Source organism: Sparus aurata, chromosome 5, assembly GCF_900880675.1.
Source record: "Sparus aurata chromosome 5, fSpaAur1.1, whole genome shotgun sequence".
NCBI classification, from domain to species: domain Eukaryota; kingdom Metazoa; phylum Chordata; class Actinopteri; order Spariformes; family Sparidae; genus Sparus; species Sparus aurata.
Window position 1 is genome coordinate 37500207 of NC_044191.1, and position 12834 is coordinate 37513040.

General features: G+C 43.4%; 1 protein-coding gene across 1 annotated transcript in view; it reads left to right on the forward strand.

Annotated features, from left to right (window-relative positions):
* Nucleotides 1-12834, forward strand: part of snapc4 (small nuclear RNA activating complex, polypeptide 4) — a 29752-nt gene that overhangs the window by 7189 nt on the left and 9729 nt on the right. Inside the window, exons 11-20 of the mRNA XM_030418034.1 lie at nt 2263-2335; nt 2438-2602; nt 2702-2852; nt 3999-4105; nt 4237-4331; nt 5545-5639; nt 9119-9219; nt 9926-11080; nt 11115-11906; nt 12611-12691. Coding sequence (XP_030273894.1) covers nt 2263-2335; nt 2438-2602; nt 2702-2852; nt 3999-4105; nt 4237-4331; nt 5545-5639; nt 9119-9219; nt 9926-11080; nt 11115-11906; nt 12611-12691 — 2815 coding nt within the window. The remainder of the gene's footprint in view (nt 1-2262; nt 2336-2437; nt 2603-2701; nt 2853-3998; nt 4106-4236; nt 4332-5544; nt 5640-9118; nt 9220-9925; nt 11081-11114; nt 11907-12610; nt 12692-12834) is intronic.

Sequence of the window (12834 nt, forward strand, 5' to 3'; positions counted from 1 at the left end):
CATACAGCTGAGTGTCGTCCGCATAGCAGTGAAATGTATTCCATAGCTCCGAATCATTTGGCCGAGAGGTGAAATATATAAAGAGAAGAGCAAAGGGCCCAGAACAGAGCCCTGAGGAACTCCATACTTCACAGCAGTAAAAACTGATGAAGTACCATTGTAGGAAACACATTGTGTTCTTTCAGACAGGTACGATTTTAGCCAGGCTGTCAGGCCAGAGATGCCAAATTGACTTTCAAGTCTGTCTGACAGTATGCCATGATCTATAGTATCAAATGCAGCGCTGAGATCCAGTAACATGAGCACTGAGGTCGAGTTACAGTCTAAAGTAAATAAAATGTCATTTCCCACTTTAGTAAGGGCGGTTTCAGTGGAGTGACAGGCTCTGAACGCTGACTGAAAAGGTTCCAGGAGATTATTATTGAGTAGGGAGCCTGAAAGTTGTTGGGACACGACTCTTTCTAAGACTTCAGAGAAGAAGGGAAGGTTGGATACTGGTCGATAGTTGTGTAGTGATCCTGGGTCGAGGTGTGGTTTCTTAAGTAGAGGCTGAACCACAGCAGACTTAAAACTAGAAGGGACAACACCAGTCATGAGAGATGAGTTAACAATATTTAACATTGTAGGTCCGGTGCTGGCCACAGTTCTTTAAACAGTTTTGTCTGAAAGGGGTCCAGGACGCAGGTAGCTGGTTTAGAAGATGAGACAGTTTTAGACAGTATCTGAAGGGAGATATTTTCAAAAGTGTTTAGAGCTGAGACCAACTCAGAATCTGCAGCAGGATGTTTTTTAACAAACATTGAGGAAGTCAGAGATGATGAGTTAATTTTGATTCTGATCTCATCAATTTTATTGCAAAAGAAATCTAAGAAATCATTTGCATTAAAGGATGCACAGCTCACCGACTGTGGTTTTTGAGTAAGTTTAGCCGCAGTGTTAAAGAGAAATCTAGGATTGTGTTTATTATTGTTCATTAGGCTGGAGAAATATGCAGTTCTAGCAGTATTTAGAGCACGCTTATAGTTTAGTACACTATCACGCCAGGCAAGATAAAAAACCTCCAGTTTAGATTTACGCCACGCTCGTTCCATTGTCCTGCAGGCCTGCTTGAGATCTCGGGTTTCGTCAGTAAACCAGGGAGTAGATTTCTTTGGTCGTCTTGTCCTGGTAGAGACCGGTGCCGCAGAATCGAGGAGCGAAACAAGTGCGGAGTTCACTTAATTCATGAGGCTTTCCACAGGTTTTGTCACAGTCGCAAAGGGAGCCAGGACCCCGGGCACTTTATCACTGAGCGTCGCTGTGGTTGCCGGGCTGATACGACGAGAAGTAACAACATTTGTGTCATGGACATAGGGACAGGCTAATGATGCTTCAAATGTAATGAGAAAGTGGTCCGACACAGCAGAGGAGACAGAAGCAACGTTCAGGGCTGACACATCAAGTCCATGGGAAATGATCAAATCCAGAGTGTTTCCACTGGAGTGAGTGGGTTCATGGACAAGCTGAATAAAGCTGGAAATATCAAGAAGTCTCAAAAAAGCTTTCCCTAGAGGGTCAGAGGGCTTATTTAAGTGGATATTGAAATCCCTAATAATTAGGATTTTATCTGAGCGAGTCTCAACATCTGCAATAAATTCACCAAATTCTTCTCTGAACTGGCAGTAAGAGGTCTGTACAGCACAACCAGGTGAAGCCTGTTCCCTGGACGAGGCTGTTACTATCTGATGAGCATGGTTTTAAAACCAGAGCCTCAAATGAAGTAAATTTAATGTCCTGGTTGGAGCTTAGGCTGAGAATAGATTTGTAGATGAGAGCAACACCTCCCCCCTGTTTAGAGGCCCGAGCAACATGGGCGTAGTTATAGTCAGGTTTCAGCCATGTTTCATATAAGCCAATCATGTCCAGCTTATGCTCAGTGATCTAATCATTCATCAGTCAGGCTTTGTTGGACAGTGGTCTAAGCCAAATGTGAGTGTTTGAAGCTCATTGGATTTCCAGCGACCGGCTGTTCAGTGGAGCTCATGGAGGATAGTTCAGGAGTTGTTGGAACAAGGTTCCTTTTAGTGGTCGTAAGTTTTGGCTGCCTGTGCAGGACGGATGATGTGGTGATTAACTCCGGTATTTTATATGTAAGACTGTAAGGTGATGCTGTCAGAGGAGAGCCAGGTGTGTGTGTGTGTGTGTGTGTGTGTGTGTGTGTGTGTCACATTGAAATGATTCCCTCATTAACGTCAGGTTGGTTGTTTGTCTCTGATTGGTCAGAGTGAAGAAGGAGGAGGAGCTGATTGGTGAACGATACGAAGAACATGATTGGCAGAAAATCTCCAACATTGATGTAGGTGAAAAATCAACGAATCACATGAAGCAACACAGACTGTCAATAAGGACAATAAGTTTCCTCCTCCTTCACTCCTGCTCTTCCTCTTCCTCTTTTCAGTTTGAAGGATTGAGGGACGCAGAGGACATCCGTAGATTCTGGCAGAACTTCCTCCACCCATCCATCAATAAGAGTCCATGGAGTCAGGAGGAGGTGCAGCAGCTGAAGGAGGTCAGCAGGAGACATGGAGAGAGACTCTGGGAGACCATCGCCAAGGAGCTGGGGGTGAGGAGGAGGACGAGGAGAGTCTGTCTCTAATGTCTGTCTTTAAACCGTTTGTCTCCCTCTCACCTGTCTGTCTGTCTGTCTGTCTGTCTGTGTCAGACGGGGAGGACAGCCTTCCTGTGTCTTCAGACGTACCAGCGTTTCGTCTCAGACTCGTTGAGACGAAGCAACTGGACGCCGGCTGAAGACGCTCTGCTCAGAGAGCTGGTGGACAAGATGAGGATCGGAAACTTCATCCCATACACACAGAGTACTGACCTCACACTGTGACATCACACTGTGACCTCACACTGTGACATCACACTGTGACCTCACACTGTGACATCACACTGTGACCTCACACTGTCACATCACACTGTCACATCATACTGTGACCTCACACTGTGACCTCACACTGTGACATCACACTGTGACCTCACACTGTGACCTCACACTGTGACATCACACTGTGACCTCACACTGTTACATCACACTGTCACATCACACTGTGACCTCACACTGTCACATCACACTGTCACATCACACTGTGACATCACACTGTGACCTCACACTGTGACATCACACTGTGACCTCACACTGTCACATCACACTGTCACATCACACTGTGACCTCACACTGTGACCTCACACTGTGACCTCACACTGTGACCTCACACTGTTACATCACACTGTCACATCACACTGTCACATCACACTGTGACCTCACACTGTCACATCACACTGTCACATCACACTGTGACCTCACACTGTGACCTCACACTGTGACATCACACTGTGACCTCACACTGTTACATCACACTGTCACATCACACTGTCACATCACACTGTGACCTCACACTGTGACCTCACACTGTGACATCACACTGTGACATCACACTGTGACCTCACACTGTCACATCACACTGTCACATCACACTGTGACCTCACACTGTCACATCACACTGTGACCTCACACTGTGACCTCACACTGTGACCTCACACTGTGACCTCACACTGTGACATCACACTGTCACATCACACTGTCACATCACACTGTGACCTCACACTGTCACATCACACTGTGACATCACACTGTGACCTCACACTGTCACATCACACTGTCACATCACACTGTGACCTCACACTGTCACATCACACTGTCACATCACACTGTCACATCACACTGTGACCTCACACTGTCACATCACACTGTGACCTCACACTGTCACATCACACTGTGACATCACACTGTGACCTCACACTGTCACATCACACTGTCACATCACACTGTCACATCACACTGTGACCTCACACTGTGACCTCACACTGTGACCTCACACTGTGACATCACACAGAATCATGTGACTGCTAATTTTACATTGATGTCACTCAAACCTGGCTGTCTGTCTCTCTGTCAGTGAGTTACTTCATGGACGGTCGTGACCCCGCTCAGCTGCTCTACAGGTGGAACCAGGTCTTGGACCCGAGCCTTAAGAAAGGTCCGTGGACCAAACAGGAGGACGAGGTAGGCTGGGGGTGTGGCTAACAACAGGACACGCCCACCACCTGCACAGTTACTACTAACAGTACTATTACTTACAGTTACCAATAAACAGCAGAGCTGTCTGTCTCTCCGTCATCCTGTCTGTCTCTCAGCTGCTGCTGCAGGCTGTCTCTCGTTATGGAGAGAGAGACTGGTGGAAGATCCGTTTGGAGGTTCCTGGACGCACTGACAGCAGCTGCAGAGACAGGTGAGAGCTGATTGGCTGACAGTCTTCAGGTGTGTGTCAGTGATGACCTCAAACACAGCAGCAGAGTTGCTGCATTATTGCTGCAGCGGCGGTTTGCCAATTCTCCGCCATTGTTTATTCACACCGAAAGCCAGCACTTCGATCTTAAAGAGGCGTGATGGTATAATGATGTCATGATGATGACATCATGATGATGACATCTGTGTGTTTCCAGCATGTTTCCCAGGTGTCCTCCTGTCAATCTGAACATGAACCTGCTGACTGTTTATAATCAGATGGATAAAAAAGTTACATTTATCTGTTAAAGTTGTTTTACTATGAATCTGAATCTGTAAGGTAACTACAGTAATCAACAGTGTGGCAGTAACACGTTACTGTAATCCTGCTACTTTTAGCTGTAACGAGCATGTAACAAAATATTTTTTTATTCAAGTAACGCAATTACAATTACTGAAATGTAAATGAGTTGGTTACTCTCTTTTGTGAGAAATGAATGCTTGCTGACGACAAGACAGACTTGAGCTGCTTCTGATCCAACGTGGCAGTGATACACCAATCGAATCGATCAATCAGCATTAAGCACAGCATGGCCCGACGCTGCGGATAGAATGAGCTTTCTCTCCTGGAAGTATGGACATTACTTTTCACTCGTCGAAATTAAAGACAAAAATGTAGTGCTGAGTTGTCAATTGTGTGCAGGTGTGAAGAACCTCTCCACATCAGAGAGTAGCAATTACATCTAATGAAGCACCTGTTGAAGCAACGCGCTTCCACAAAGCTAGTAACAACAGACGCTACAGATGCTGAAGGCGCCACTCCATGCTAACAACCAAAGCTAGATTTTACAGCCCATCAGCCAGGCAGAGCTGAATAGTTGATTGCTGGGTGTGATGTCGATGACACGCGTCCTCAACTGTCAGTTAGGATTATTGTGTTTGACTGTTCAGTGCTGTTCATATTTACATTTAAAAAGCAGACTTAAAAGTTACTTTCCCTAGTAACTAATTACTTTTGATATTCAGTAATTGGTAAAGTAAAGTAATTTTCAGTAACTTGCCCAACACTGGTAATCAAGTACAGGTAGTGAAGTACAACATTTCCCTCTGAGATGTGAGGTAGAGGTGAAAATACTCAAGTCAAGTAATTTGTGTAATCAAAATATTGTGTGTGTGTGTGTGTGTGTGTGTGTGTGTGTGTGTGTGTGTGTGTGCAGGTATTATGACTGTCTGAAGGCGGATACAAAGCGAGGACTGTTTGACAAACAGGAGAAGGAGCTGCTGCGACAGCTGGTGGAGAAACATGGAGTCGGTGGGTCGCATCAGCTGTTGCTAATCAATAATCATTGCTGCTAATCAGTAATCATTGCTGCTAATCAGTAATCATTGCTGCTAATCAATAATCATTGATACTAATCAATAATCATTGCTGCTAATCAGTAATCATTGCTGCTAATCAGTAATCATTGCTGCTAATCAATAATCATTGATACTAATCAATAATCATTGCTGCTAATCAGTAATCATTGCTGCTAATCAATAATCATTGATACTAATCAATAATCATTGATACTAATCAATAATCATTGCTGCTAATCAGTAATCATTGCTGCTAATCAATAATCATTGCTACTAATCAATAATCATTGATACTAATCAGTAATCATTGCTGCTAATCAGTAATCATTGCTGCTAATCAATAATCATTGATACTAATCAGTAATCATTGCTGCTAATCAGTAATCATTGCTGCTAATCAATAATCATTGATACTAATCAGTAATCATTGCTACTAATCAATAATCATTGATACTAATCAGTAATCATTGCTGCTAATCAATAATCATTGATACTAATCAGTAATCATTGATACTAATCAATAATCATTGCTGCTAATCAGTAATCATTGCTGCTAATCAATAATCATTGATACTAATCAGTAATCATTGATACTAATCAGTAATCATTGATACTAATCAATAATCATTGCTGCTAATCAGTAATCATTGCTGCTAATCAATAATCATTGATACTAATCAGTAATCATTGCTACTAATCAATAATCATTGATACTAATCAGTAATCATTGCTGCTAATCAATAATCATTGATACTAATCAGTAATCATTGCTACTAATCAATAATCATTGATACTAATCAATAATCATTGCTGCTAATCAGTAATCATTGATACTAATCAATAATCATTGATACTAATCAATAATCATTGCTACTAATCAGTAATCATTGCTGCTAATCAATAATCATTGATACTAATCAATAATCATTGATACTAATCAGTAATCATTGCTACTAATCAATAATCATTGATACTAATCAATAATCATTGCTGCTAATCAGTAATCATTGATACTAATCAATAATCATTGATACTAATCAATAATCATTGCTGCTTATCAGTAATCATTGCTGCTAATCAATAATCATTGATACTAATCAGTAATCATTGCTACTAATCAATAATCATTGCTGCTAATCAGTAATCATTGCTGCTAATCAATAATCATTGATACTAATCAGTAATCATTGCTACTAATCAATAATCATTGATACTAATCAGTAATCATTGCTGCTAATCAATAATCATTGATACTAATCAGTATCATGCTACTAATCAATAATCATTGCTGCTAATCAGTAATCATTGCTGCTAATCAATAATCATTGATACTAATCAGTAATCATTGCTACTAATCAATAATCATTGATACTAATCAGTAATCATTGCTGCTAATCAGTAATCATTGATACTAATCAATAATCATTGATACTAATCAATAATCATTGCTGCTAATCAGTAATCATTGCTGCTAATCAATAATCATTGATACTAATCAGTAATCATTGCTACTAATCAATAATCATTGATACTAATCAGTAATCATTGCTGCTAATCAATAATCATTGATACTAATCAGTAATCATTGCTACTAATCAATAATCATTGATACTAATCAATAATCATTGCTGCTAATCAGTAATCATTGATACTAATCAATAATCATTGATACTAATCAATAATCATTGCTACTAATCAATAATCATTGCTACTAATCAGTAATCATTGCTGCTAATCAATAATCATTGATACTAATCAATAATCATTGATACTAATCAGTAATCATTGCTACTAATCAATAATCATTGATACTAATCAATAATCATTGCTGCTAATCAGTAATCATTGATACTAATCAATAATCATTGATACTAATCAATAATCATTGCTGCTTATCAGTAATCATTGCTGCTAATCAATAATCATTGATACTAATCAGTAATCATTGCTACTAATCAATAATCATTGCTGCTAATCAGTAATCATTGCTGCTAATCAGTAATCATTGCTGCTAATCAATAATCATTGATACTAATCAGTAATCATTGCTACTAATCAATAATCATTGATACTAATCAGTAATCATTGCTGCTAATCAGTAATCATTGATACTAATCAATAATCATTGATACTAATCAATAATCATTGATACTAATCAATAATCATTGCTGCTAATCAGTAATCATTGATACTAATCAATAATCATTGATACTAATCAATAATCATTGCTGCTAATCAATAATCATTGCTGCTAATCAGTAATCATTGCTACTAATCAATAATCATTGATACTAATCAATAATCATTGATACTAATCAATAATCATTGCTGCTAATCAGTAATCATTGCTACTAATCAATAATCATTGCTACTAATCAATAATCATTGATACTAATCAGTAATCATTGCTGCTAATCAATAATCATTGATACTAATCAGTAATGATTCTGCCAGAAACTTGATGACAGAACAAACTCTAACTTAAGCTTCTGTGGTGAGTTTGTGTGAAGCTCCACTTTATGTGAGATCAATAATTGAAAGTAAAGGTGTGAAGTCTGTCACCAGATGAGGTGACGCAGGGATCATGGAGCGTCTGGCCCAGTCAGACAGTTCTGATTGTCCTGGTCTCTGCTGTCGTTGAGCGGTCGTGGCCGATCCAACATAGAAAGACGGATATCAACGGACAATTAAACTTTGTAAAAATGGTGCAACTCCAAAGAAAAAGAAAGCAATAAGACATTCAGAAGAAGGCAAACGGGCTCAGAAGGAGAGCATTGTGTTGCCAAGGTGGAGAGCGCTCATAGAAGTGAAGGGGCTGATGGGAGATAAGGTGTGGCTCTCTTCCTCTCAGACTGGTCAGTTCTGCAGAAGTTTATAATGTTATAATATATCAAATCTACTCTACCTAAACTGCGGACCTTGTTTTCAGGGTAACTTCAGTCACCACACAGACGGAGTTTGTCAGCTTATATTCTCGGTGTCGTTGGTCAGCAGGATTATGGGTTTAGCCTGATTTTCATCAAACGTTGTGGAAGTCGTTAGGATTGCAAACCAACGAACGGGACCGTTTCTCGGCCAATGAATTTTCTCTGTTAGCGAGCTAGTTATGATCAAATTACCTCAGAAAATATGCAAGCTGAAGTAAGACCTGATCAGACGAGCCGACTGTCTGGTTGTGGAGTTTAGGGTCGTGTGTGGCGGAGCTGTCGGGTCACGTTGATCTAGCTAACGCTGATGCAAGGGTACTGAGTAAAACTATAGAATGAGTTTGCTGGTAAAGTATCATTTTCACCTGCAATTACTGCTTTTCAGAATTTGGATCAAGAAAAGTTATTTGGGACGTCTGAATCCCACAGAGCAATACACGTAAACTAACTGTGTGTGTGTGTGTGTGTGTGTGTGTGTGTGTGTGTGTGTGTGTGTGTGTGTCAGGCCACTGGGCAAAGATCGCTGCAGAGATTCCTCATCGTCGAGACGGTCAGTGTCTTCGAGAGTGGAGGAGGCTGATCAAACCAGCTGCAGCTCGTGCTCAGGTACACTCACCTGTTCTGGGGAGTTCCTGTACATTTTCATAATGAAAACCTTGTTAAGGTTTTTATTTTAAGAAATCTTTTTGAAGTAAATGTTTGTAGCACAATATATTAATGTCTGCAGAATAAAAACACCAGGAGCATTCAGATTGGTTTCAGGTAAGTCCTGAAGTTTGGCGGCTTCATCCGGTGCCTTTTGCTAGAACTTCTGGAGAGAGTCAGAGAATAAGATGAAACTCGTAGGAGTCACAAAACAGCGATCGTGGGATCATTTGTGTTTGTGTTACTGTACATCAGCTGTAAGCGAACAGGTGAAGCTCTGAGTAAAGTCAGCACTCAGCAGAGACTCTGGTTCTGGTTCTGGTTCTGTCTCCTCTCTGTGACGTTACATTCATGAAGTAAAGTCCACGTCCCCTCCAGCTCCAGTCAGGAGTCAACAGAACAGAACGTGGAGGTCTGCTCTGGACCACTGCTGCAGTCAGGCTGATCACAGAGTGAAGAGAAATCACCTTTTAATCTGAGTCCAAAGTAAGAAGTAGAACCGCTGCAGACGGACCTTTCTCCAGCGTTGTCATGGTGCTGTGGATGTCTGAGTGTGTGAGGCTTCTTATTGGGCAACCCTGTCTGTTCATTCAACCAATCAGGACACTAACAGTCAGCTGAAGTAAACGTAACTGACTCTCTATCTCTGTCTCCTTCCTGTTTATAGAGAAGAAGAACATCTAAAAATCCACCAAAGAGTTGCAGAGAAGCAAAGAACAAGAAGACGACTGGTCCGGCCAAGAGAAGAATCAGGAGACGACTGGCCAAACTGAACGATGAGGAGGAGGAGGAGGAGGAGGAGGAGGAAGATGAGACAGTGGTGAAGTACATGGACAGTGACGAAGAGGAGAAGAAGGAGGTAGTGGAAGAGGAAAGGATTGAGGAGGTGGAGAAGGAGGAGAAAGAGGAGGAGTACACCTTTCCTCCCATGGAGGAGTGGATTCCAGCAGAAAAAGCTCAGTGTTCCTTCCTGAGCTGTCAGCTGGTGGAGTTATCTTCCTCTGGAGACGCCCACAAAGGGAAATGCGTGCGGTCGACCATCCTGGGACAATTCGGACGCTCCGTAATATTCGGACCTCCTCCTAAAGAGCTGCGGTGGGAGAAACGCCACAGCAGCAGCACCTTGATGATGGTGTCCTTTGACCAGCTGCGAGCCCACCTGAACCGCCAGGTCGCCAGGTTCAGATCTGTGCCGCCCCGCATCCGACAGAAGGTCCAGACCGGCAAAAGGACAACGCTGGGCCAAATGACGAGCAGAGGTCTGGACTACGAGCTGCAGGTGGCGGTGATGCCATGGATCGGCAACGTGCTGATCCCGGCAAAAACCAAACTGATAGCAGCCGACTCCATGAGAGAGGAAGGGGAGAAGACCCAGATGACCTCAACTCCAGTGTTCCTGCTCCTCCTCCAGACCCTGAACGTGGACTCTGTCGGCTGTAAGGAGATGATAGAGAAGAGGATGAACAAGGTGCCATTAATGCCACATCCTGCACCACCTCCCATCTCTACTCAGCCAAAGAACCCTAACTCTATAGCAAACCTCCTGCAGGAGCGGGACCAGCAGGAGTCGGACCATCAGCAGCAGCTGATTCTGCAGCAGCTGATCCTGAAGCAGCTTCAGGTTCTGCAGCAACAGAACACACGGAAACAGCTGCTGCGAAAACAGCCAGCGCAGCAGCGTCCTCCTCCTCATCTCCCATCAGCACCCTCTCAGAGCCGCCCTGCTGTTGTTCTTCAGATGTCTCCTAACATGCATCCTCAGATGTCTCCCAACATGCGTCCTCAGATGTCTCCCAACATGCGTCCTCAGATGTCTCCTAACATGCGTCCTCAGATGTCTCCAACATAATCCCAACATGCGTCCTCAGATGTCTCCTAACATGCGTCCTCAGATGTCTCCTAACATGCGTCCTCAGATGTCTCCCAACATGCGTCCTCAGATGTCTCCTAACATGCGTCCTCAGATGTCTCCCAACATGCGTCCTCAGATGTCTCCTAACATGCGTCCTCAGATGTCTCCTAACATGCGTCCTCAGATGTCTCCCAACATGCGTCCTCAGATGTCTCCTAACATGCGTCCTCAGATGTCTCCTAACATGCGTCCTCAGATGTCTCCTAACATGCGTCCTCAGGTGTCGTTACCTCAGCGTTGTGCCGTCTCTGTCCAGCTTGCTCCTCCCTTTCCCCTGACCACACCTGCTCCTCTTGCTGTTGGTGTCACCTGTCCATCACCTGCACCTCCTGCTTCTCAGAGACTGAATGTTCCTCCCATCTCTGTTGTCCCAGGACCCTTGAACTCTACATCCACCTGCTCTGCCTCTCTCAGCCAACAAGCTGGACCTTTGATTCAAGAGCTCAAAGTTGACTCGTCCCCTTCCCCCAGTCAGCGTGTTCCTGCCGGTTCAACACTCACCAGTCAGCCTCGTCCTCCCGGCTCCACCCTGACTCCACATATAAGGAGAAGGCAGAAGCTGTCAAAGGATCCACAGGTTGTTGGCAGCAGTCAGCATGGGGTGGATGCAGTTGATGTTGTGGGTGAAGCATGTAGAAGTCTGGTCGGATCAGGTGACAATGTGATGGAGGAAGGACGGAGGAAGAGGAAGCTGACTGTGAAGGCCAGAGCTCTGCAGGAGGCCACTGAAGCCAAGGTGAGTGAATTCTGTCATGAGATGATTCATGTTCAACAACGACTGTAAACAGCCTGACTCCCTCGCTCACTTTCCTCCACAGCTCCTCCTGTCCTGTCTCATTAGAGCAGATGTGTTATCGTTCAGCTCTGTGTCTGCAACATTTATATTTATATTTACATTTACATTTAGGGCATTTAGCAGATGCTTTTGTCCAAAGCGACTTCTACAATAAGTACATTTGTGACAAGAAAGAAACCGAGTAGAAAAGAAGGAGTCCTTCAGTACATAAGTGCTGAAATAAGATCATAAAGGTGCATGTACTTGGTGAAGTCTGAACAAATGAGTCTTGATTCTTTTGGGTGAAGACGTCTTTTGCAAACAGCCACGACCTCTGATTATCATCCTTTCCTCCACTGTTGTTCATGAATTCTGCTCACTTGTGCTCAAAATCGCCTGTGTCATTCACACCACCAGAGCGAATAGAATGACTTGTGTGTAATCTAGTCGTGTGAATGATTTGTGTCTGAACGAAGCATAAAGTGTGCCAGCAGAACACGGTGTTGTAAAGAGCGGGTCCTTCCCTCCACCTGACGGGGTTTCAGTGTTGTCTCACAGATGAGCAGGGGACTCCGGGCCCTGAGGATCTGTGGCTCCTCTCAGCACATTAAAACTCTGAACATGATCCAATCATTCTGACTCGTTTTTGCATTCGCTCCTCTCAGGCTGAAGCCAGGAGGAAGCTGCTTCGTCTCCACGAAAAGAAAGCTCAGATCCAGAACGCAGTCTCCGCTCATCAGACAGTCGTCAGACCTCCTCCCTGTAGCGCTCATCTCCTCTGAAGCTCCTGCACTTCCTCCCGTCTCTGTGAACAGTCAGAACACCACACCTGCCTGCTCCAAAAACCACCCCTGTCATCAACTAAAAGCCTCCATTGCACCCAGCCCCC